The sequence below is a fragment of the Ooceraea biroi genome, chromosome 6, assembly GCF_003672135.1.
Source record: "Ooceraea biroi isolate clonal line C1 chromosome 6, Obir_v5.4, whole genome shotgun sequence".
Classification (NCBI taxonomy): Eukaryota; Metazoa; Arthropoda; class Insecta; order Hymenoptera; family Formicidae; genus Ooceraea; species Ooceraea biroi.
Window position 1 is genome coordinate 12,517,749 of NC_039511.1, and position 25,924 is coordinate 12,543,672.

Genomic DNA, 25,924 nt, shown 5'->3' on the forward strand with positions numbered 1-25,924 from the left:
TTCCTGTTCAAGTAATTTATTGGATTAATTATTGCTAATTGTCAGTGTGATTAAAAGGATTTATCAGGATCGGATTTGCACCGGATTTGAATTACGTCAAGTTTGAAGGGGTTTGAAGCTACTGTAGATAATCAAAACTTGTTCTGAGGTAGATATGCCGATTTATTCAAACCATTTGCTTACCTGAAAATTTCGCCAAATTGCCAAACATTAATATTTCATAAATTAATGTTTAATTGCGATCCCTAAATCAACGCGCTAATTATAGTGCGTAAAAAATAACATTCGTACTAATGGACTTGATTCGCTACAAATATTATTTCTCCAGATATGTATCGCCAAAAGTTACATAGTCGAAAATATTTCTCAACGAATGATAAAAAAGAGTTCTGAGAAAGTTTTCAGATTCTTCTATATGCACACACATTTCTTATTACATCTAAATTATAAGATCAAAAATATTTTATGGACACTACCGTGTATTCGTGTGCGAGTGTGTTTGTGTATCGTGTACATGTATATGTACGCGTGCGCGCATAGTCACTAATATATAATATAATAAATTATATTTTCAATTATGTATATATCCCTAAGTAAAACATTACGTCTGGAGAAAATGTGATTTATGGCGAAGCAATGGCGTATACGAGTGCCTTTTCCGCCGCGCATAAATACTCATTCAACACAAAAAAAACGCTACGAAGAGAAAATTAAATAACAAAAGCAGCCGGCGCAAATTGAAACGGCGCCTTGTAAGTACAAGTAACAAAGCTTACTACTAAATAATTTCTAAGAAATTAAGAAATGCACAGGTTTCGCATTGACGTCTTTGTCGATCTCCATTTCGTTTTTTTTTGTAACGTGGCGGTAAAAATGCGCTAAATATTTACGACGGTACAATCCATTCTCGTATACTTACAGCAAGCAATCAGCACTATTCGAGCTCCGCAACAATAATGAGAAGAAATAATAATGACAATAATCATAATAATCATCCTTCATGATAATAATAATAATAATCATCATCATTTTCGTTAACGATATGTTTTAGCCTATTTCGTATAAACACAGCGACATCGAAACATCGTTTATATTATGTGTAGAAATTAATTCATATTTATGTATATAACATACATATATATATAATATATATATAAAACATTTGCAAAAAAATCACAGTTACTTAAAACACTTTACGTCTTCCCATCTTTTTCTTTCGATTCTCTTTTTCCCTTGCTTCTCTCGCATTCTGACGTTTTCTCATGCACGCACTCCTTTCTCGCAGTGATTTTGTTTCCGTGTTTTCAAATTTTTGCCATGTGTCGGAAATACATACATTTCCGGCATGTATATAATCACTCATATATTTAATTGTCCAATTAGCATAATTAAACAGACAAAAGAAATGTTGCGGCCGATTTTGCAGAACTCGACGCATCAGACATTTCGCAGTACACACCTTGCAATTAACTAAATCAGTTTCTTCCACGTTTCAACCTAAAAGTCAATAATGTTTCAAAGATCCTACAAGAATATGCCTTCTTCCACAGGAGATACGTTCAAACAGCTTCGAGTAGTTTTAAAGAGCAAACTACTAAAAATTATTCGGCAATGTTTCAACTCAATGATTCCAATTATAGGCATGATAAATAGTTTCGTGGAAGAAAGTCACATAGAGGCAGTGACGTAACGTCGGTATAACAATAATCACTTCTTAAGTACTATTCGTGCGTGGTTCTGTAATATACATATTTATCAATATAATATTAAAACAGATATCTATGGTACCATTAATTTCTCTTTTCTGAAATAATTTACAACGTTCGATTTAGTCGGAGAATTATCAGAATTTACATTGTTAAGTGAGAAAACTGCTAATATTGTTCTAGATCCACGACGCTGAGTTTAAAGCTTTCGGCTAAAAAACTTTTTAACGTTTTAATAATTCGCGGACACAGCTCAGAGATTTGTTACTAGAAATGTAAGAAGTAGTGAATAATTCACGGCATGCAAATTTTTTAATTCTCTGTTGGAAACTACAAGTTAAAGATTCTATTATTTCACGCGCTCCCTTCAAAACATTCTGCTTTTAATTTAATGCAATCAGAAATTGAAAGTCATTCAAGCTACTATATAGTTATTTTATAATTATCGTTGCTCGAAGATGGAAACGATCGATTGTTTTAATTACACGGCAGTGTTGGCACAAAGCGTAAACATTGGCTGTCTTTGTCGGAGAATATAAAAAATTTACAGTTAGATACAGTCCTAAGCACTGCAAGTTTTTTTTTTCATTCACCTAGATCTGCGAATCACTGTAACGGCCATCAGAAATCATTAATAATTATTATCAATTTATAATTCATAATTACTTTTTTCGCCTTTCAAGAAAAAAGCAAAATATGTCATAGACAAAAATTAAAAATATATATACAAATACACACATTTTTAATTTTTATATATTATATGTATATATTAGATTTGAAAAATATACCGTATATATATATATATAATAGATGTGTAATATAGTCGTCAATGATCACTATGCGTTCATATATAAATAATATTTCGCAGTCTGTGTAGCTCAAATCATAAAAATGTGCAGTCCGAGACAATCGTGCGATTATTTTCGAGATAACTGACTTAATAATCATGAATTTTGAATAATCACGAACCGTGCGTCGTGATATTTTGAGAAATCAATCAATAAAAGAAACGAATCTCATAGTGAGTACTTACGATTAATCTAAAGATGTCTGGATTAAGACATTTTACGCGCTATCGTCCGCTTGATAAGCCGAGGACAGAAAAGCCAGTGACGATGGCAGTAAACGTTCGTGATTCGATTCGTTCGGAGGTAGTCTAGTGACTCTAGTGTGTCTAGGTAATCTAGTGAACATTCTTATCAAGTAAAACCTTGCACTTGAAATAGATCTTATCAAAGCAGTAAAAGATTTTACGATCAAAGAACGAATTGACTCCTCAAAATTCGGATATTCATCATTCGCAAACTTCGTATTATCAAAATTTAAAAATACGATTCTACTAAATTAAAAATTAAATAACAACAGCGTCAATAAATAGTTGAACGAATATCCTTTCCCTCTTTTAGCAATACGCTTGAGTTTGTGTAAAAAAATATTAATGATACAAGGAGTAAAGGTAATTTCTTCATCCGTTCCAACGAGATACGACTGGCTCCAAACGAATGATCGCGATACCAATGGCTGACAGAACATCAATCAGTAACTATTTCATTAGCGCTAAGGGTATGTACAAAATTTCATATGTTACACGACAATTCCGATCCATCGTTAATTTAAGCGCTCGAGGCAAGTCGGTAATTATTCGCATAAATAATCTTATCTTTTTAGATTTGAAAGAGTAGCAGTAATTATTAGTTATTACATATATACATATGCATATACATATGTACGTATATATACATATTTTTTAAAGCTTAAAACCTCCCGGAAGTTTAAAATAAAAAAAATTTATCATAAATTGATCTTATAATTTCAAATAATTTCATTAGAACTGACTAGCAAAATACGACGGAAACGAACATATAAGTTAAATCGAGCAAAATTAATTAAGCTACTGCAATTAAGGACAGGATCGATTATTGGTCAGCACCTTCTTCATCCCGAGCGCTTTAATTATCACGTCGACGGATGCTCGGCAGTAAGGAATGGTTGTCGGAGAACTTCCCTTAGGAGAGAACGTTGACCTCGCGGGGCGAACCGCAGACGTTCAACACGCTGCTTGTCGAGTTAGGCGTGATCTGACTCCGCGCCTCGTTCTGGGCCTGGCGTATCGCCTCCTTATACGGGCCGCGCTTCTTCTTGTTGTATCGTGTCTGAAATCAAATTCGCAACTGCTGTCAGCAAATGTCTGAGAATCAACGTTACTATAATGAAACGATTAAAGCAAGTGCTCATGTAGCCATATCATTATTATTATTGAATTTTATTCCACTGATTATCATTTACTATCTTAATTTATATTACTATATCCATTACTATTTGAATAAATGTACCTTAAATGTTTCGAGAAAAGGACTCAACTCATCACAGGACATCAATGAACTCGTTGACGAGCCGTACCAAGCCACATGAGCTTGGGGGCCTGACGAGGTACCGTCTTCCTTGCAAGAAACAGTGATACTTAACACCTGTACGGAATAGCAAAATTATTATCATCAGTTAATTATGTCACGCAATGATGATCCGTAAAGTCACTCATATTCTATTTCCATGACTTTTTTCTCATATTCTTGTTCATAGCGAGGTTTAATTTTACAATGTGTACACTCCAATCTCGACATCATCGATCTCGAATCGTGCAAAATTTTCTAGCACAAAGCATTTTATTTAAAACAACGTATCGTAGTTTCGCAGAACGAATTTCCCAGGAGCTCAAGGAGCGATTATATTTAAAGGGTATATTTCTTGTAAAACACTTACCTTGCCAGGCCACCAGGGAAAACCGTGGATCTTGCCCCAAACGACGTCGCCCACGTCCATACGCTTGCCATTGGCGGTGAGGCAGTGAGCTACGGGGGTGGCAGCTAGCCTCATCATCAAGGGATGCGACTGGTGCGGCGGGAAGTCTGGAGCGGTCTCAACCTCGGGTTCGTGCTCACTCAGCTCGTCGCTGCTACCACCCGAGCTCTTACAACCTGAGGACGCGTTGCTCACGGGATAATCACAGCGTGCGTATGCATTCGTATTGAGCCTCTTCAGGGATATCGATAGCTTTTGCTTTAGGCACTGTTCCTTGATGGCCCGGTACGACTCTCCACCGTCCGGCAGAACGTTCCAATTCTGCTGCTGCTGCTGTTGTTGTTGTTGCCGTTGGTCAGCAGAATCCAAACAGGTTTGCTCAGCTTGATCGGATGATTGCTCCTGTTGTTGCTGCTGTTGGTTTTTGTGCTTTCGGCCCTCCTTGTGTTTCTTTTTGTGCTTCACCTTGTGCTTCCGACGGTGATATGAGAGTGGATCGTACGTGGGATTGTACCTGAAGAAAATAAAACAGAAAGAAACCGTCAGGAAAGAATATTCATTGAAAAGAATATATTCCTATTCATTAAAACGACTTGATATAATCAATCGCAAAGCATACTTTAGAAATATCTTGTAACTGGTATTGTGTATCAGAATAATCTAAAAAAAACTGACATTTGTTTACGGCGCACTTATTAAATTCCAATTTCAATTTTAATTTTTTTCAGAAAGATGAAATTTATTTTAAATCCAGTTTGCAGTGCAACTGCAGCAAGTATGCGAATTATCACCCGTTGGGTCACATTGTTTGCATTCCTACGTATTGCGTGTTCTTACCTTGGCGATCCGTTGCAAGGCGACCTCGCGGGTGACACTCCGCCCAGCATTTTCCTTCTGGCTTCTTTCTTAGCTTTCTTTAGCGCCCGTTTCGCTGCCTTCGCGCTGGCATCTTTCACAACGCCACCCTGCTTTTGAGGATCCACCTGCTCCTGCCCGTTCTCCTCGCCCTCCTCGTAATCGTTGCCAAAAGACTCGGGCAGTTCAAGGGGATCTCTTTCCTGCTGGGCTTCATCGGCGTCGTCAGTCTCCTGCTCGTATGCGTCAGGATCCTGGGGTTTCGCTGGTATTTTGAGAACCGTCCCTTCGCCCTGCGCGCCGAACGAGATTTTGATCACCGGTGTAGTCCTGGCGGTTCTTGTGGGATCTTCGAACACCGATTCATCCCAAAGATCCTCCATCGAACCCACTGAGCGCTTCTTCCTCGGTATTCGACCGGTTCTCAGTCTCATCGTGGAGTCCGCGGCCGCGAGGGTCTTCTTGTCCTCCTCTTCCGGCACCTTCGCGCTTTCCACCGACGAACTACTGAGCCTTCGCGGTGTGGCGCAATAAGCCATCGATGGATTACTATCACAGTCGGCGGTGGATTCCACCCGTTCCTGCGACGATGTTAAAATGCTCCTCAGGGAGGTTTCCTCGTTACCAGGCCAGTGCGAAGATTGAACACTCGCCGCAACCTTCACCTTATCTGAAACAATTATACAGTTTATATAAATAAAATGAAACTATATCTTTTCTTATTGGGTTTCGTATGTAAATAATCCATTTCGCAAAACGAATTTTTCAATTTTAACCCTTTAAACTATATTTAATAGTAAAATAACAATCTAGAAAACTTTATTTTCAAGAGTCGAACTTTGTTTTCTTTACGTTTTCTTAGTCTTGAATAACTACGCGTACTCTTTAACTTGATATAATTAACTTAATATAATGTTACTAACATTATCAGGAAACTTGAACTGAATATATCGTAAAAACGAATTAGTAGTTAAAAAAGTTAAATTAACAGTTAAAATATTGTAAGAGTAAGTTAAACACAATCATTTTTAATTTTTGTTACGAAATTAGTTCACGGAATAAATCAGAATCACAGTCGTAATATATCCACGACTGTTATATAACTGTTAATTAAATTGTATCCCTAAATTTTTCGATAACAGTCAACGATTTCCTTATTAAAAACACAATTAAAACAAGGTAAGATACCGGATAATTGACCGGAACCCTGCATGGCATTGCTAATCTCATTAGGTTGTAGCCTCGACAGTTTCGGGATCAGCGACGCCCCCAACTTCGACGAATCCGGACTAGAAGCCATCGTCTTCGTCGTCGCTTGATTGGATATCGAGTTTTCTACCTGACATTCCGAAAGCAGCGTTCGCTGAGTCTTCTGCGGTTGCTGACCGCAACGTCGGTCACTTCTTCTCGTGGAACCCGGTACTAGCTGGCAGAATCGCAAAGATGGTTAGTCCCTTGCAATATGTAGGATAATTCAAACTAAGGATCTGATAACGCGGACAAGCCTGAATTTCGATGATGAAACTTTAACATGATTTATCAAATTTAATGGCACCGAAAAAGAGCGATCGCTTATCAAGTTGTACAAATCTTATCAGACCACAAACTTAGGCGATTCACGTTATCACATCTAACGTTATCGCCAAATCGTTTGAAACGGATTTCAGATTTTCGAACGTCTAACTTGAATCTTTTAAAATTTTGATTCGGAGATATGAGATGAAGAAAAGCTCGGCAGGATATCTCGCACACGTTTTTCCAAGCAGTTTTCGATACCTGCGGTAGTACCTGCTGCGATTGCTGTTGCTGTTGCGTCTCCTCGTGCTTTCGTTTCTTGCTGACGTCAACATTTTCACTATTCTCGTTGCAGATCGACCGGCACTTGCTGCAGAGTACCTGACGGGGCCTCAGTCTCACCGTGGGTCTGGCATTCTTGTACCTGGCGGGTGGGTTGATGCTTCTGCGAAGGTCGACTTTGGCAACGACGGCGGGCGGCGACGTCGACGATGCGCTCTTCCGCTCCTGGAAGTAGCTGAAGCGTGCTGCGATCGTGGCCAACTTGTCGCCATCGGGGTCCGATACCGGCTCCGGGGGCTGAACACCGCAGGGAAGGCCGCTACGGAAACATGATTCATAACACGTCGTGTAATTAACGTTCCATAAATCTGAACGACGTTGTAAGAGACGTCAGGGAAGTTTGAACATGTACGTTCAACGTTTTTCAGACAAGGCTTCGTCATTCAATACCAACTTGTTAAGGACTTGCTAAAACTATTTTTTATCGATACAAAGTATGATTGAGCGTACTCTAAAAGATGATCGGATTAAAAGCTAAAGGGAGAAAATAGTTTAACGCTCAGATATCTAGTACTTTGTCCTTTGTCAGGTATTCTTTAAATGTTCGCCCTAATTTCTCCAATTTGAGATTCTTCAAATTTAATTTTGTCAGGTTTCTTCCCAAAATAAGTCAGACCATTATTGCATCGAAGCCATCGACAGGAACTAGTCGCCAAATGGGAATGTTCCGGCGAAAGATTAGGCAATGCTTTCGGGTATGCTTGGTCGGTTTCTCGTGCACCGACAACGCAGCCATGTCATGGTATTGATTCGTGAGGAGCGTACAATGAGAGCGACAGCCTCTGACGGTATATCCATTAATATTTTCTGGCTCCCGATACCAGGCAGACCCTCGAAATTCCGAAGTCAGCCTGGCCAAGGGAGGAAAAATGGCCGGAAGGGAAAATCGGGAATCCGCGTATTCGCCACGACACGAAAACGATTATGATGATGGAACTCTGATAAATCGACGAAGTCTTATTCCTATTCGTCCGGTTTGCAATGAGACGTTCATTGAGGTTTTCTCCCGAAATATGTATACAAATTCATTAATTCTTAGCATTGTTGATTCTTTCCTGCATTTTCCTCTCTCGTTCTAATTATAACATAGAATTCTTTGAGTCTGTTTTAACTTGGTGTAGAATTTAATACCAAGACTGTAGACTCAGCTAGTTAATTTATTTTGCTCTTTCGCGAACATCGGATTTTATTAATCTTCACCTCGGCGCAGTTAAGCTCCAATTGGTTTCTTCAGCGTTCAATTATCTCGTTGAAAACAACTGTAACAACAGGCTCATTTCTTAAGTTAATAAAGCATACGGAGTTAACGCGAGGTACAGTGCGGCATACGTGGCTATTTCTTCGCTTTGTGTCCACGCACACATCCGCACTTGCCACCCGCAAATGGTGGCGTTCTCAGAGACGTCGACGATATTCCCTTTGTTCCTGACGAACACGAGACCACTATATTAGGGGTTCTCAACCTTGGATCATGGACACGAGCCGCCAGTTGGAAGACGCGTTTTGACTTGGCGTTGGAAAGATCAATAAATATCGCTTCTCGCTCTAATAAATTTACAGTCCTTGTGCGTGTCTACTGTCGTATTCTGATGCAACCATCGATTAGAAATCGGCTTCTCCTGAATCACATTTAATGGCATGTATCACTCGGCAAGAGCATCACTCTAAAGCGAAGATCTGCATACAATAAATAGGATAATATAAAACATATTACGTAACAGCCTTGTAATTAACATAAATGTCACTCTACGATTGTCAGACAAGTCTCACGGGAAATTTCTTTTATAAACTGCTCTCTGCTTTTTTTTGTAAAAAGAAAAAAATAAGAGAAAAGATATATAAGACTGATTATTCACAAAACTTTTGCCCGGAGACTGGCTCTGCTATTCAATAAGTATAAATAAAAATTTTTCAATATTTCTTGGAAGGTTCTTTTAAATTGATTCTTCCAATTCTGCGATCATTTTCCTGGAGCGAAATAAGGGAGATATTAAATTACAGAAAAGTGGAAAAGATATGGGAACCTCTGTCGCACCATACCGTCGTGCACAACGTGACACAAGCCAGGCCTGGTTGGTCGGTGGCCCCGGCTAGTGTTCAGGGCCGTAAGCAACAATCCTGACTGTCTGTATTCCTTATCTTGCCGATATCTCGTTCAACTCGTTAAAACTCGACTCGTCGTCCCTACGTAGTGTCGCGATGCGCGCTGAATACAAAAGGACAATTAATTAATAAACAAGGATGCACAAACGTCGAACGGGACTGTCGGTGTTACCTCGAATATTCAACTATCGATCGGACCCAAAACGGTCTTATAATTACACGACAATACAACATAATAATACTGTATAATACGAATGATTTTAGCCAACATTAGGTCCTCCTGGGCAACTAGTTTCTTGAATTGATAAATATATTACTGATCGGATACTAAACAATCCCTTTTGCCCTGACCCGCGGCCCTGCGGTTGTGCAATTGCGACAAGAGAGCCGGGCATTGGCCGGTCGCGCGGCTTGGATAAGAAAACTTGGGGCGCGGGGGTAAGAAAACGGGCAACAGCTGTTCGGCCGCAATGAGGAGGCTCTGGACTTCACGGGGCGGCTAACCCCGGTTGCGCAGCCGAAGAGAAAAAGAGAGAGGAAAAAAAAGACGACTGCTCGGACGCGAGCAAGACTCGAATGGAACATGTTGAACGCGAGAGTGGTCCGAGCGATTGACAGAGATTAAAACCGGGGTGAGATCGAGGCGATCATCGAAATTGCACCGATTTCCGACGATCGATGGATGGTCGAAATGGGATAATTGCACGCTGTTATGTATGCTGCGAGAAAATGAGTCGCAGTCGATTCGCCACAGCAAATAATAAATACTTTTGCATATAAATTCAATTTAATTACGGCAACATTCAGGAAGCATTCAGGGAACTCGTTTGTTCGCGCGGAGTCAATGTATAAAACTGAATTCGATTAATAATCGGATTTCGTGGTATAAATTCGCGGCTCGTGATACTTTGAGTAAACACAGTTTAAAGCTCTACGTTGTCGCCATTCCAGTTATGGGTAAGACCCCGTCTATCGGAAGCTCGCGGATTAACCCGTGAATTCTGTACGAAGCGCCGTTGCTAACGTTTCGATTAGTGCAACGGACACTGTTGATTTCCGAATAATCGAAATGACTATACTGATATCAGAAAGATCGACGATGGCTATATCGCAAAAGCGGCGTTTACTATGCCAGGCCATGAGTCACCATGGCGAGCCTGTACAACGTATACCGGGTGACCTGAGAAATGTTCACTATTCTTCTTACTAAGTATTGCGCATTAACGCGATATTTTATCGCGAAAATTACAACATCTAGCTAAATTTAACTAACAAAAATAAATCTTATTCTGGATTTAAAACTAAAATAACCTCTAACCTCTGACTCGATCACAACTGCATCGCATGAAAGGGATAACACGACTCCATAGCTCTGGGGCCCAATTAATGATAAAAAAATTTTATCGCAAGTCGCGGCCGCAGAGCCTAGGTGGATCCGTAATGAAGGAAAAACCCGCAATTTGCGAAATACCGTCTGTGTAAATATATGCAAGGGAAAGAAAAAAGATAGAGAATGTATCAGTCATGGCGATTCCACAATGTGAGCTGACTCACGTAGAAAATTCGAGGAGACAGTGAATTCCATATTCATTACATGGCCAGACAGAACATGCCTTTTATCAAAGCTGATTGCAACGTATTATCAACATACTCGAAACTTTTCAAACTTATGAATCAGGGTTTGAATTAGAGTTAATTTGAGAGTATTTTGTGCAATAAATACACGCAGCTCGTGCGCTATTCAGAAAGCGACGGACGCCGCGCGCCGTCGGACGGCGTCGCGTCGCTCCACGAATTCTCTCTTCGTAATGATTTATATTATACCTTGGATCTTATAGTTAGCAAGCAAATATTTCGATAAGAATTTTGAGGCTTTCAAACTTTCTCCTGTTGAAATTCTGTCGCAGACGTAATGGTTGAACAATTCATAGCAATAAAGTAACGACGATAGCAAACTTCATAAATAAGATTCATAAATCAGAGAGAATTTCCAAGTTAGTGTTTCGAAAGATTATCTGCATTCCTAGAACTCGAAAAAAAATATTGAAATGTTATTCCAGTCCGTAGTGACTTCAGATAAACTGGAAAAAAGAAGAATCGCAAGAATAGATAAATTCGTCGAAGGAAAAATATAAATCTAATCTTCTAGGGGCTTTTCTGAAATAGACAGATCCTCTTAAAATGCACAACTCACGCTCCGTTTGAGGAATTGAAATGAGTTCGGTCAGGAGTGGGCCTGTTAACTTAGAACCTTGGATTCCAGGTGAAGTTACTGCGCGAGTTCGCGATACGAAACGTTTGTAATCGTCTAATTTTAGACCGATTACATAACTATTCCTTGGGATCCTTGCCGGACACTCGAAACACTGACTACCGTTCTCGAGTAGTCGAACTTTCCGAGTCCTTGAAGCATCGCATCCTTGAGTCACGAGAGATCAAGTTCAAGGATTTCGGCGAAACGGAGTGTTACACCGATTACAAATCATTTACATAACCCGACCTTTGATTTTTATTATAAATTTCGTTTCCAACATATAACGAGCTCTCGTAATCTTCAGAGTCCTCGCATTGTAAGAACAATGGCAGATCGCAGAAAGCTTTCGTAACACCAGTCCATGAGAGATCACGATATTCTCAGATCACTGAATCTTTAAATATCTGAATTTCGACGTCTGAAACCTTTCACTTATTAAGTTTTAGAATCGCAGATTCATTCGATAGAGGAATTTCCGATTACTGTCCATTTACTATCGTGAATAGAACGTCATTCCAACATTTGCTTCCTTCAAAATTCCTTCAAAACGCTCTTACCTAACTATTAAAGAAATCTAGAAAGCAGGAAATTTATTCATATTAGACGTGAAAAATTTGTATTCTGGGATACCGAAATGTCTGCGCGAAGCCGAGAAAACAATAATTCACGCGAGGGAATGCAAAAGAGCTTAGTCATTAATGTCGACTTCGCCATCGAACACAATCGTTACTTTGCTCGCACGAAAAATATGAAGCCCGCTGATCATCAGACCTGGAGGAACTCGTCACGTTTCAGAAATCTCTTTTTCGATTTCCATAACTCAATTCTCAGCACTTCTCGAGATTCGCCACGTACGAAGTCAACGTAATCCAACTGTGATTCATTCGTCATTAATTTCTTCATGAAAAAACATGCTCGTCACTCTCTTTACGATTCAGTAGAATCTCCTCCTTCAACGGATCAGAGATCTCTCACATGCACTTTTCCAATAGATTTTGAAAGCACAATAGGAAACCCTCCAGAGATTGACAATTTAGCAAAGAGTACAACCCACGTTCTACCAAGCATAGTTATCCGTCGCTCTCTCGGCGAACCCAATCGCAATGATCGAACGAGCCGTCGGATCGACGAATCGGCTAAATCCCTGAGCACCTCGCATGCGGCCCAACCGTCGGAAACTTTTGAAGCCTCAGCGACGGAAATCGCGAAAGGCGAAGTACCTTTTCTTTCGAGTGGGTAGCCGCGAGGGTAAACATAATTCCATCGTTACAGGACAAAAGCTCGCGGTAAGCGGAACAAAATGAGAGAAAAGAGAGAAAAACAGCGGTCTATTTCATCTCTCTCTCTCTCTCCCTTCCTCCCTCTCTCACTCACTCTTTCTCCGTTTTTTTTTAAATCTTACCTTTTAGTAGCGTCGAGGAGCGCGCCTTGGAAGCACTTGGCGCCGTGGACGAAGGACACCACGAGGATGTCGGGTAACGCGGACTCGACGGTCACGAGGATCTTGTCGCCCGTGGCGAGCGCGAGGTGCGCGGACGGGGCCTCCGCCGCCGCGGCCGCCATCTTGCCTCGGGTTTAGAGTTATTGCGGGCGAGCGAGCGGGCGAGCGAGCGAGCGGGCGTGCGTGCGTGTGGAAAAGCACGGGTGGTGCACGGCGCGGTGTGGGCCTTGCTCGCTCTCTGCTCCACTCCGCTCCGCTCCGCTCGTGCTACGAGCGAGCCGACCGACGAGCGCGGCTCGTCTCGTACCGTCTCGCGCGTCGCGCCGCGACGCACCAACCCTCGTTTCTGTCTCTCTCTCTCTCTCTTTCCCTCCCTCCCTTCCTCTTTCTCTCTTTCTTTCTGTCTCTCGCACACTTGCAGTTAGCCCAAGCCGGATGACGCGAGGAACGGCGGCTACGGCTGTGTGCGGGGGCCGCGTGAGGCGAGCAGTGAGACTTATAGCTCTACGGGCTGACGGGGAAGCACAGGGCGAAGCGAGGGAAGATAGAGAAGGAGGCATAGAGAAACATAGCACACGTACATCCACACATGCACGCTAGTAGAGCTTACGGCTGACACAGCTGGGCCGCACCACTGTGCGCGGTGCGCCTGCGCACGCTGGAGGCGGGCCGTCGCGTCAAGCCCGTACCAACTGATGACGTTTACGGGCTTATAAATATTATTGTAGAAAATATAGTTTAAACTATATTTTCTACAATAATATTTATAAGTAATTCTATATTTTTAAGTCTATAAACATACAGGGTGTACCATTTAAATCGAAGTTAAGAAAGTTCCTAATAAAGGTTAAACGATTTAGAATGAGATGATTTCAAAAAGCTTTCTATAACTAGAAGCTTAAAGGAGAAAGATCAAGATCAATCTTTTTTAATTAATTGGGCGATGCAGTTCTTCATTTTATATAAAAAAAGATATTGAAGTGGTTGTGTTAAAAAATCATTAGGAGATATTTTAATTTTATTGTAAAGTAGTATACATATCTCAGATACGATTCTGATGACGCTGCCCCAACATTAAAATTATGTCAACTATTTTGATTAGAGTGTAACTTGTCATTTTTAATAATCTCGCTATTCATTTACGATAACAATCGAAATTGCGAGATAAGTAAAAGCTTAAGCAATTCAATACTTGAAAACGTTCTAACGATAATGTTTATTTACAAACATGAATACAAGCATAATAGTTAAATGCGCATAACTATGACGAAGATGATGAATATGAGTACTACTTGCAACGACAAAATTAAAATGTTTCTTAAACCAATGACTTTTCGACATAATCACTTGAATACTTTTTGATGAAAGAAAGAATAAAAAGTTGCATCAAAAGATACATTAAAAAATATATAATTCCATTTGGAAAAACGATATTGCTATGGTTGTTCATATTTTCTAAGCCTTCATATCTATAAAAAGAAGTGCTGAAACACAAATTATGTTTTGAAATCAACTCAACTTTTGTTCGAAACTTTCTTATGTTATAATTACAAAATAATTACAAAATTACTCATTTAGGGTAATTTAAATAGGACACCCTGTGTGTACATGTATATGTATATACAGTATGCAAATAGATTTTTAGAGAAAAAAGTTTTTAATAATATTTTATAATAAAATGTTACTAGAGACGTTTTTTATATAAGTATAAAATTGATATATATACATATGTCGCTTTTCTGTGAAATGGTAAATTCGGATGTAAAATAGGTGACATAGCTTAGAAAAAGAATATTATGCTTGATAATATGCAAATCAATTAAAATGAGGTCTTCCATCACTGAAATGAAACATGTGAAAGTATTTGTTTTACGACTTGTGTAATCTCGCTATACTTCCCATTCTAAGCAGATAGGAGTGTTTCAAAACCGTACACAACACACACACACACACACACACACACACACACACACACACACACACACACACACATCTGCAGATATATACACATGCATACATGGGTTATATATATATTAATATATATTACAATGTGAAATCTTTCATTTGGTATTATCTACCTGACCCTAATCTTCATCTATACTTACTTCTTTACTTCAATAAAAATGTGGAAATGTGTCTTTCCTTTTTATTATTAAGATTTGAGATTATTAAGATTTAAATGCGGATATTAACAGAAAACATAAAGAGATGTTTCTTATGAATGCATCACAGTTTTTATTAATATCACACGTCAATTGAAATATGTTAAACATAAAGCACTTATACAAGACAGCATTCAATAAATATTATTTTCAAATAATATTACCGACGAAATACTACGTGTTTTGGATCGTTACTTGCTATCATTTCCCGTTATATCTTGCTTCAAAAAACTGCTATGTAACTTTTATAATTTCCTTATTTTTTATTTATTTTTGATACAATATATGTGTGTGTCTAGAATATTCAAATTCTCTTGATTAAATTGGCTGTTTCAACTTTAACCTGAGTTCGATATCTTACTTATCTATACTTACATATCTAAAACGTAAAAAAGATGCGTATAAAAACAACAGATTCCATTTACACATCAGAAGAAGAGACTTCGTAGACGTCGGCCCACGCCTTGTCTATCGTACAGAATGTTGAATTTGTTGACAAATTGATTTATATTATTACATCCTTTAGTTATGATACCGAGATATGTCAGCAAACCAAAGTCGTTGCATTGCTGGAAATATAGAAATGGACGAATTATTCTCAAATATACTCTTAATAAGTTACTCTTAATTAATTAGAAGAATTATAATTGTAATGTAATGCTAACATTATAAAAGTCAGCTTTAAACTTTGGATTGTTTAAAACAGGCAGTCGATGACTTAAAGAACAAGCCACTCGAAGAACCTCGTGATTTCCTTTCAATTCTCTATTTTGTACAGCCTGTACGTATCTTAGGACGAGCTTTACTCTAGCGTGCAACATTTTAATGGCACTGTGTTGCGCTGTTAAGTGTTCAGCCACTGAAATTGAAAGATTTCGTTCGCATCGTTTCATTTTTTTTATTATTAAAATACAAAAATAATATATTTATATATATATTTTTTTTTATATTAATAACATATTAGTAATAAATAATTGCAGTATAGGTTTGTCTAAACTACGTTATATTACCTACCTACTGAACATTCGCCTTGATCGTTATTACACATTCTTTGTACATGATCGACACCAATCCTCTCAGCTTCTTCCGTCGCTAACGTATAAGTTAATGGAACAAATAACATGGTGGCTTCGCCGTTAACTAAATCAATCACTGATTCGTACATGGAGACGGATAGATGCTAAAAATGATTGAGATTATTCTAAATGTATTGCTTCTGTAAGAAAGAGAAACTTATTCCGACACAGACACGTGGATTTTAGTGAACTTGCCTCTGTATTTTTTGGTCTTGGATCTAATTTTAACAATACAGGACTTTCATTTATCTCGCAGAGCTGCTTGTGCACTCTTATGTCTCTCTCATTAGGCATATCACCAGTGGTGTACCAACCCAGAAAGTCCATTTCACTAAAAACTAATTTGAATTGCTCCTCCTTTATATTATAATAATCTCTATCGATTATGACATCATCACTGATACAGGTAAACAGCAATTCAAACGAGTTCATAATTTCTATGTTACGACCCTTCTGTTTGCCGATCAAAGCACCATACACTAGAAATATTTTGTATATTAGTAACAACTATAATTGTAATTGAAATGAAAATTTGCAATTGTCAAAAAAACAAGAATGTTTGATAAAATTTATGTATCTTTATAGAATTTACTTGGAATACAAATCAGTATATCTATATCAGATTATTTATTAAGAAGGAATCTAACAATTTAGTAATAAGGAATCTAACCCAATTGATCACTGCCTTCCTGAGCTCTGAGCCTGGTCCAATGCTCGCTGATGTTCATGATCACCAGCGGATGCAAGCTGACAGATACGGAACCGACGATACCCGAAGATGCCATGACCTTCATGGTGCTTCCGGACATCTTCGTATTCTTCTCGGAGCTGTCCTCGTCGATCTCCATCGGTGTATTTTCATTTGCAGGGTTGGGCATTTTGGCGCTGCGAGCACTTTTCTACATTTCCAACGTATAAAAACGTATAAAACGGTTAGAACATGTATAAAACGCAAGCCACATCAGCGGCCATTTATGGTTAGATTACACAAACAACAAAATATACCACCGATTTGAAATTGAACGCTGCGAAAATTTCGGAAGATTTGGAAAAGCCCCAGCTCCCGGAGAGGCCCGGCGTAAGACGAGAATTGAAAAAGGTAGATTTAATAAACTTGTCCGCAAATCACGGAGAAAAACCTGAGAGCGGCCACCAGCCTCTACGGGCACATTTCCTGACGCTTGACGCGCCGCCTGACAAAGTGGACGTGAACTAGTTCACGCTTCCCACCACAGACAACAGCGCACGGCGGCAACCCATCCGAGCGCTCACCGTGCCCAACGTTGCTTGACTTCAGTGATCGACGGGAACTGGTGTTTTGCAACGTGGCGCGGCCGCTGTCGGTTCGTTACGCTCGGTAATGATATAAGTGAGCATTTTCCAGCAATACGGAAAGTACCATGAATAGCTACAATTCGGCGTGAAGCGTGGTAGTCTAGTGGCTAAGCGCGAGACTCGTATTTTGTAATGAGACATTATTTTGTAATGAGACATAACATATACATTTAACATTTGCCATCGCGCAAATGAAGATCAGAATGAATCCGCTCTCAGGTTTCTCTCTGGTATTATACAGGCTGAAACTTAGACGTTCTATACGTAGTTTCCTTCATGTATGAAACCAATGTATAATACATTGTGTATAATACATGCCCAACCCTGTTCACTTGTATTGTTATCCGTGGATATGTCGACGTCCATGTCACCTTCTCCTCGCTAATACGAGATTTATTTTCTGTGGTCTTGGTCGTTCGCGATTTAATGCGCGAAAAGTTCGGGCAGTGAGAGACCGCACGTATCAGTAGGGTTGACGACACACAATTTCTCTAATCTGTCAGGGGTACGCCGCGTTCTTTACATTCGTATACACTTGACCGGAATTTAACGTAATTTTAAGGAACTGCTATATGCAATCGTTTGTATTTCGTTTGAAGAGTAATGAAGTGTGATTAAACAGGTTTGTGAGTCCCTCAGTTAATTGTAATTAATTAATTATTTTTGCTTAACGTATTTAGTCGGAACGGATTAGCCGGAATAACTTCAAACGATATTTTTGTATGCAATCGTTTGTATTTCGTTTGAAGAGTAATGAAGTGTGATTAAACAGGTTTGTGAGTCCCTCAGTTAATTGTAATTAATTAATTATTTTTGCTTAACGTATTTAGTCGGAACGGATTAGCCGGAATAACTTCAAACGATATTTTTGTATGGAATCGTTTGTATTTTGTTTGTAGAGTACTGAAGTGTGATTAAACAGGTTTGTGAGTCCCTCAGTTAATTGTAATTAATTAATTATTTTTGCTTAACGTATTTAGTCGGAACAGATTAGCCGGAATAACTTCAAACGATATTTTTGTATGCAATCGTTTGTATTTCGTTTGAAGAGTAATGAAGTGTGATTAAAAAGGTTTGTGAGTCCCTCAGTTAATTGTAATTAATTAATTATTTTTGCTTAACGTATTTAGTCGGAACGGATTAGCCGGAATAACTTCAAACGATATTTTTGTATGGAATCGTTTGTATTTTGTTTGTAGAGTACTGAAGTGTGATTAAAAAGGTTTGTGAGTCCCTCAGTTAATTGTAATTAATTAATTATTTTTGCTTAACGTATTTAGTCGGAACAGATTAGCCGGAATAACTTCAAACGATATTTTTGTATGCAATCGTTTGTATTTCGTTTGAAGAGTAATGAAGTGTGATTAAAAAGGTTTGTGAGTCCCTCAGTTAATTGTAATTAATTAATTAGTTTTGCTTAACGTATTTAGTCGGAACAGATTAGCCGGAATAACTTCAAACGATATTTTTGTATGGAATCGTTTGTATTTTGTTTGTAGAGTACTGAAGTGTGATTAAAAAGGTTTGTGAGTCCCTCAGTTAATTGTAATTAAATGTTTATTACTCGGTAGTTAGCCGGAATATAGATTTTAGTTCCTCATGTTAAAAAAAAGCCGTCACTGTTCCCTGAAATTCTATTGACAGTTTCCCTTCTATGATGTTGAATAATTTAAGCCATTATATACTTACCATGTATACTAAAAAAAGCATAAATATATATAAATTAAACACTTCTTTCCCGTGTACATCAAGCTGTAAGATGTTAAGTAAGATATTTAATGATAATAAACGCTATAACGCTTGCATTATTTCTTTGTTTTATTCTTATCATAGTTATATATATATATAGTTATATTATTATATATATAATACTATTTATTAATTCTGCGTTTATATATGTGTGTGTGTGTGTATGTATGTATGTATGTATGTATGTATGTATATATATATATATATATATATATATATATATTCCTACATCGTATTCGTCCCACGTTTTAATGAAGAGCAATACAGCATTGTATTATGTAAATTTAAAGCTATCGGCAACAGAGCCTAAATCTTAATTACCATTTATAAATATTTTGTTTCTAGATCTAGATAATAAAACAAACTCGGTTAGAGAAATAAAAAAACAATGTATTTTTACACATTACAGATTTGAACAATTTGCATGTTTAATGTTAAACTAACAAATTTATATTATTATTGAAATTTGTTCTTTAATAATATCGCATGCACGCACACGTATACGTGAAATGCTGTTAAAATGATCGAGTGTTTTATTGTCCAACGTCTTTTGTTTATACATATTTATATTACAAATAGCTGTATACATATTTTTAATTAAGAATTTGGAAAAATGCAAAGAAATATATTTACACTAAAGCCCGTTTTAGACTATGCAATATATTATAATATATTGCGCTAGATTTGACGCAATTTCTTGAGCAAATTTTTGCTGCAAGAATTGCTTGCCGTTAATTGCATAGTCTAAAACGGGCTTAAGATATTAAAAACGTATCACTTATTTTCACAATTGAACGTGATGTATAAGAAACGATAAATAAAGTAACTTTCTTGATTTTGTAAAGAAGATTATAAATTTCTTTTTTATTACGCTTCTAAAGGCACTTTTAAAAGCTTCATTATATTCCTTTATTTTATTCCGAGAGGGCATGGGTGCAATTTTGTGCGTACAAATTGCCAAATTTTTGTAAAAAGCATTTTATCGTGCAAATATTGTGCGATGGCAGCACCATCGCGAAGAAGTTCACTAGCAGCTCCAGCATCCCCTTAATGTTTCGCAAACTCTAATCAAACGGCTAATTATCGGGCCGTCGCGTCGCCGGCAACCTCGCAACGGTGTGAACGCGGCCTGTTGGTAATGGCTTATCCATTGAGGAGCGCGTTATCAGTAATGTCCACTTGTCCAGTAGCGTAGCAAGCGGTCTACTCGCGCGTTTCCTCGCACGCGCGACGTCGCGTCGCCTCCCCGCGGGCTGCCTGCGCGTCGTCGCGCGCCTCCGCGATTCGGCATTCGTCGGCCGTCGCAACGCAGTGGCCGGGAACGACCGAAGGTGGCTAGCAGCGGCGGCAGCGCGCGTGCCACGGCAGGTGAGTGACGGATTTATGATTTAATAATGCATAAAGCGTTGCATAAGCGCCGCGGGGGTGCGACGGGCGGGCCTCCGCGGGGCCCGGTTTTGCGGTTTTCGGACGCGTTCGGTTTTCGATAACAGCGAAATTCTCTCCCGCCTCACCGTCTTCTACGAGCTCGCTGCAGTCGGACGCGTAATTCGAGTCAGCTGAGACTCGGCTGCTTCGTAATCGCTGTCGGTCGAACCTGCTTGCCGGTATGTACATACAGCGTGACGACGATGCGGCACTCCGCTGAAAATTGGGTCGTTCGACCGCAGCATTCCCCTGAAAAACACGGGGGTTGGTGTCGGCCACCGCGAAGAGTGCTGCTGGAGAAAAGTGACGTGCGATACAGGAATGGATGTCAATGAAACGCGTGTAGCGAGAAGTGTGTGTTCCCTCGACTTGCGGGATGTATCCGTCTGTAAAGCCGCGTTCACACCGGCACCGCGCCTAATATTCGCTGGAAGTCGTTCTCAATTGCTTGGAAATCGGAAGTCAGTTACGTCGATTTCGCTGGGTAGCCAGAAATTCTTTAGTTGATTAAGGGGATGCTGGAGTTGCTAGTGAACTATTTTTTCACTATAGCGATGGTAATTGCAGTTTCGAAAATTCTCTTTATTGCTTGTGCGGAATAAAAAATCCTTTTCCACAAATGAAGTATAGATAGAAAGAAAGCCCGCTCTACAGGACTTTATATTCAAAATGGAAAAAAGTTAAAAACTTGCATTTGTCTTTTCTAACTTTTTTCCATTTTGAATATAAAGTCCTGTAGAGCGGGCTTTCTTTCTATCTATACTTCATTTGTGGAAAAGGATTTTTTATTCCGCACAAGCAATAAAGAGAATTTTCGAAACTGCAATTACCATCGCTATAGTGAAAAAATAGTTTACTAGCAGCTCCAGCATCCCCTTAAACACAGAAAAGAGTACGGAGTAAGAATAGAAGAAATCTGTAAGCGAAAGAAGAAGAAACTAAAAATTAACGAATCTAAGGGCAAAAGTAGAAAATAATAATAATATTAATATTATTAATAATATATCTATGTTCTATTTAATTTTGAATTGCAATCACACGAAAGGAATTCTGAAAATCTGATGAATGTAACTGAGAACGATTAAGCTAGTTTAATTTAATTTAATTAATCAATTGCAGTGATTTCAACGCAGGAAGCCAGCCCCAATTAATTAATTGCAACAATTTTCCCCACTGCTCTGCACTTGAGGAAATAATTGTACTGCTGGAAAGCGTGCTGGGGTACTCGACGCATGTGATACGGTCGCATACACGTCTCGAATTGCATTCGAACGATTAGCATCATCCGACGCACGTGAGCGGCGCGATACCGATAACGCGCCAGTCCGCTTATCTGTATAAATTTTGCTTTACGTTGCAGACGTCATTCCGATTTTTACGAAACATATTCCTCGACTTTGATTCGCATTACAATTACCACACGCTGTTCGGAATTGAAATAACGATCATTAGCAGCATTTCTGACACTCTTGCTAATGGAAGGTCTCGATCATCTGCGTTGACTGTTAAAAATTGCACGCGCATATCCGTTATCATGTGATTATCTTAATCAATGATCGAATTAAGACTTGTATCTTCACGCAGTTGATACTCAATCGCGTCTCTAGGCAATTGTATGCGAATTATTTCTCTAAAAAATATTACAATCATTAATTTCGCGTTAGACACACTTTGCGTTTAATCATACAGGTACGCGCTTGTGTTTTATTCTATAATATATTTGTAACTGTCGCTATTATCTCGCTTAAAGAAGATCAATTGTGTAACGTTCCGGCGACAAAGATACAGTCGTACTTTAAAAACGTTCGACGCCCGCACACTATTTTCACACGCAGAGAGCTCGCGTACTAAAACTATAAATATATCTTCATTTTGTCGGACTTCTTGCAATATTACGATACGCGTGGCTTTATGCGAGGTACGCGTAAAACGCCCACAGCATCAGATTCAATTTCTACTTGCACGTAAATCTTTTCTTAAAAAATCATTCTCATACCTCGGAACATCTCGAGTATTTTTTTAATGCTCATAAAAAATCTACTAAAATCTTTCCATTTTATAACTGACAATAAATTAATGTACATCGGACACATAAATATCGGTATATATTAATTTTGCCGCTTTCCCAATCGACACTTAATATTTGTAACAATAGCGACGTCTCCTTTCGTTTTATAAATCATTTTACAAATGATAATTCTGATTAGATCTGTGCCGCAAGAAGGACTTATAATTTGGCACAATGACCAGCGAAAGACTGGACTTGGACAAGCCCTTGTGGGACCTTAACAACTTTATAGGAAGATGGAAATACTTCGCCTGGATGACCGACTTTCGCACCTGCGTTGTGCCTGAATCAGATCTGCTAGCTGCTAAAAACTTGTGCGAGCAATACAGGTGTGTGTGTGTGTATGTGATAATATAACAGAAAATGAATATCAAGTTCGAGTAATTTAAACTGGAGAATTTCCAGTTTAGCGTTCGAGATTTCTTTTTCTTATTTCAGTGCAATTAATATGTATAGTAGCTCCAAAAGTTTCTAGCGCTAATGATGTTTAATAATTTTCTGTGATATTTTAATGCAATATTTCGTACGTTTACTAATTCTTCGATTAATTAGCGACTTTTGATTGCTTACGCGTTTACTTAAAAATTTTATTAACTTAAGATTTATTGTTAGAAGACACGGCAGCACAACAGAGCGATCTATATCCTCTGGTCTCATTTGCGCTTCGTGTCTCTCGCATTATTTGAGAGTCGCTGTACTTTGCAGGCTTGGCAAGGAGCCAACCGATACGAGCAGAGAGCAAGTCATCTATGCGAAGAAGCTGTACGAGTCGGCCTTTCATCCCGACACCGGCGACCTGCAGAACGTCTTTGGCAGAATGTCCTTCCAGGTGCCGGGAGGAATGGCCATCACCGGTGCGATGCTTCAATTTTATAGGTATCTTCATTTCTGTCCCATGAGAGAGATCTCGATACGCCGTCAAAAAGATCGATCTTTCTAGCAATAGCGAAAAAGTCTTTTTCGTAGGATCGATATTAATACATTAATTTGTGCCACTACATTGATCCACGTTACCCGTATATAGGTAATCTAATGCCTTTCATCGAAGGCTGTCACCCGTATACGACGTGATGCACGCGTTTCATCGGGCCGCATTACCCATATACGGGTGACAATTTTATTAACTGGACTAAAAATAAAGATATTTTGAAGAAGATGAGAGATTAAATAGAACGCGGAGATAAATGTGTTTTTATTTGAGTTTCGAATATCGAAGGCAGTCGCAGACGTGCTGCTGCAAATTGTTCATTTTCAGACACGTTGCAATTTTGATTTGGATTTTAGGACAACGCAAGCAGTGGTCTTCTGGCAATGGGTCAACCAGTCCTTCAATGCACTCGTCAATTATACAAATAGGAATGCTAATAGTCCCATAACTACGAATCAGTTAGGTGTAGCTTATATTAGCGCTACCGTTGCAGCGATGATCACTGCGATAGGATGTAAAGCGTACTGGGAAAAACGTGCCAGTCCTCTGATGGCTGTAAGTTTTGCGACGGCAGTTTGGAAACTATAAATGGGGTATGCTGGATCACATAGAGACGATAGACACAGTTCTCGCCTCCTTTTTCTTCAATGTCAACTCAGAGCGTTACTTTCTTTTCATAAAAACATTTCTCAAAATTTAAAAAATTTTAAGGATAAGCGTTATTGCGAGGCTTCCAGTTTTAAGAGACGGTGCGTCGTCAAAGCACGGTTCTTAAAATTGGTTTTTAATTGTTAAAAGTCCAATTCAAAGGAGAAAATGAATTCCAGAGGTACGTTCCGTTCGCTGCAGTGGCGGCCGCTAATTGCGCTAATATCCCTCTAATGAGACAGAACGAAATCAAGAACGGCGTAGATCTTGTTGACGACGATGGTAGGAAACTCACAAAATCGAAGGTACAGCGTCACGACGCATACATTTAATACAGATCTTGAAGAGTTCTTAAAAATTTATTTATCGTATTAAATTTTTAAATTCGCGCGTCAAGGTACTATCGCGATAAAACTACCTAAGGTTTTAAATAATAAATCTTATTTATTCTCCGTTATTCCATTCCTAAAAGAATTTTGCGATGAACGTTACGAATGATTTTAGCTCGCGGCTGTCAAAGGTATCGGCCAAGTTGTCATTTCGAGAATCGTCATGTGTGCACCCGGCATGCGTATGTATCATGTAATCAATAAAATAAAGCTACCCGGCCATAAATCACATATTCAAAATTATTATTACAAATGTTTTATTAATATAAAATATAATATAAAAACGATCACTTTTCCAGTTATTCTTCCACCAATAATGGAGAGATTGGAGAAATATGCATGGATGCAGAGAATCAAACCCTTACACGCGCCAATACAAATTATGATGTGCGGTATTTCGTGAGTATTTTATCATTCTTTTGTCACTTACTCTTAAATCATTATATTCATTATGTCACATGGATTTTATTGATTTTCTTAGGTTGTCGTTTATGGTGCCAACAGCGTGCGCACTGTTTCCGCAAAATTGGTAAGTAAAATCTCTCGTACGTATTTTCCGCACCGTTCTGTCCGAGTTGTATTTTGATTTTATTTGGTGCTGTTTCACAGCCCTATCAAAGCCACTACCCTGCAGCGCTGGGAGCCAGAAAATTACGAATTACTGAAGAAGAACTGCGAAGGCAACAAGCTGCCTACGTATTTGTATTTTAACAAGGGATTATAATGTCATGACATGAGATTTTAGTTCTATAAAACTGTGTTTTGGATAGGTACTATTCTATCCATTGTAAATCACGTTGTTTCGATCTATTGCACTCGCGACAAATTTTTCTGCTGGATCAGAAACGAATCTAGAAATTAATACGATTGTTATTGATAATTAATCGTCATAAAATGAATTTCTTTTGAATATTTTGTTGGAAGTCCACAAAATTTTTTAAGATACAATCAGTATCAATTTCAGATATTTAATTTTTGAACACAACGCTATTAAATAAAATAAAAATAAAAAATATTTTTAATTCACGAATTAATAAAAAATTATTAAAGATCTAATTTATATGTATATATACACACACAAGCAAAAAAATTATATATTTACAAGATGGTAAAATAAAATTCCGTC

At 38.6% G+C, this 25,924-nt stretch overlaps 3 protein-coding genes across 7 annotated transcripts; 1 reads left to right on the forward strand and 2 right to left on the reverse strand.

The window, feature by feature from the left end:
* Positions 1 to 141: 141 nt before the first annotated feature.
* Positions 142 to 13,343, reverse strand: LOC105285117 (PWWP domain-containing protein 2A). Of its 2 annotated transcripts, none has more exons than XM_026970200.1 (7): positions 12,977 to 13,342; positions 7,137 to 7,476; positions 6,549 to 6,786; positions 5,343 to 6,030; positions 4,467 to 5,019; positions 4,040 to 4,174; positions 142 to 3,859 (listed from the first exon to the last, which is right to left on the reverse strand). In XM_026970200.1, the coding sequence occupies exons 1-7, from the start codon at positions 13,135 to 13,137 to the stop codon at positions 3,713 to 3,715; spliced, it is 2,262 nt and encodes a 753-aa protein (XP_026826001.1). In that variant the 5' UTR covers positions 13,138 to 13,342; the 3' UTR covers positions 142 to 3,712. The 2 variants fall into 2 exon arrangements, with proteins under 2 accessions (XP_026826001.1, XP_011347383.2); XM_011349081.3 differs by having other exon boundaries at positions 3,713 to 3,859; positions 7,149 to 7,476; positions 12,977 to 13,343.
* Positions 13,344 to 15,226: 1,883 nt separating this feature from the next.
* LOC105275928 (COP9 signalosome complex subunit 6) lies at positions 15,227 to 17,450 on the reverse strand. Of its 3 annotated transcripts, XR_003406633.1 has the most exons (7): positions 17,259 to 17,450; positions 16,924 to 17,152; positions 16,449 to 16,732; positions 16,192 to 16,357; positions 15,843 to 16,036; positions 15,553 to 15,746; positions 15,227 to 15,472 (listed from the first exon to the last, which is right to left on the reverse strand). XR_003406633.1 is itself a non-coding variant. In XM_026970204.1 (6 exons), the coding sequence occupies exons 2-6, from the start codon at positions 17,129 to 17,131 to the stop codon at positions 15,606 to 15,608; spliced, it is 993 nt and encodes a 330-aa protein (XP_026826005.1). In that variant the 5' UTR covers positions 17,132 to 17,152; positions 17,262 to 17,450; the 3' UTR covers positions 15,227 to 15,605. The 3 variants fall into 3 exon arrangements, 2 of the variants coding, with proteins under 2 accessions (XP_026826005.1, XP_026826004.1); XM_026970204.1 differs by having other exon boundaries at positions 15,227 to 15,746; positions 17,262 to 17,450; XM_026970203.1 differs by having other exon boundaries at positions 15,227 to 15,746.
* Positions 17,451 to 20,579: 3,129 nt separating this feature from the next.
* On the forward strand, positions 20,580 to 25,656 carry LOC105275938 (sideroflexin-2). 2 transcript variants are annotated; one of them, XM_011333160.3, is made up of 9 exons: positions 20,580 to 20,705; positions 22,973 to 23,162; positions 23,539 to 23,709; positions 24,118 to 24,316; positions 24,589 to 24,714; positions 24,914 to 24,980; positions 25,098 to 25,197; positions 25,280 to 25,327; positions 25,408 to 25,656. In XM_011333160.3, the coding sequence occupies exons 2-9, from the start codon at positions 23,008 to 23,010 to the stop codon at positions 25,520 to 25,522; spliced, it is 981 nt and encodes a 326-aa protein (XP_011331462.1). In that variant the 5' UTR covers positions 20,580 to 20,705; positions 22,973 to 23,007; the 3' UTR covers positions 25,523 to 25,656. The 2 variants fall into 2 exon arrangements, with proteins under 2 accessions (XP_011331462.1, XP_011331468.1); XM_011333166.3 differs by lacking the exon at positions 20,580 to 20,705 and adding an exon at positions 20,774 to 20,944.
* The last annotated feature ends 268 nt before the right edge of the window (positions 25,657 to 25,924 follow it).

What these genes read in the sequence shown, in the direction of transcription:
- LOC105285117 (XM_026970200.1), bottom strand. Translation starts at nt 13,137, where the DNA reads ATGGCGGCCGCGGCGGCGGAGGCCCCGTCCGCGCACCTCGCGCTCGCC. An exon ending in CTCCTCGACGCTACTAAAAG is followed by an intron (nt 7,477 to 12,976) that starts GTAAGATTTAAA and finishes ATGTTTCCGTAG; the next exon opens with CGGCCTTCCCTGCGGTGTTC. An exon ending in CCTTGCAACGGATCGCCAAG is followed by an intron (nt 5,020 to 5,342) that starts GTAAGAACACGC and finishes TATTTTCTTCAG; the next exon opens with GTACAATCCCACGTACGATC.
- LOC105275928 (XM_026970204.1), bottom strand. Translation starts at nt 17,131, where the DNA reads ATGCCCAACCCTGCAAATGAAAATACACCGATGGAGATCGACGAGGAC. An exon ending in GGAAGGCAGTGATCAATTGG is followed by an intron (nt 16,733 to 16,923) that starts GTTAGATTCCTT and finishes AAATATTTCTAG; the next exon opens with TGTATGGTGCTTTGATCGGC. An exon ending in CAAGACCAAAAAATACAGAG is followed by an intron (nt 16,358 to 16,448) that starts GCAAGTTCACTA and finishes AATCATTTTTAG; the next exon opens with CATCTATCCGTCTCCATGTA.
- LOC105275938 (XM_011333160.3), top strand. Translation starts at nt 23,008, where the DNA reads ATGACCAGCGAAAGACTGGACTTGGACAAGCCCTTGTGGGACCTTAAC. An exon ending in GGAAACTCACAAAATCGAAG is followed by an intron (nt 24,715 to 24,913) that starts GTACAGCGTCAC and finishes GAATGATTTTAG; the next exon opens with CTCGCGGCTGTCAAAGGTAT. An exon ending in ATTATGATGTGCGGTATTTC is followed by an intron (nt 25,198 to 25,279) that starts GTGAGTATTTTA and finishes TGATTTTCTTAG; the next exon opens with GTTGTCGTTTATGGTGCCAA.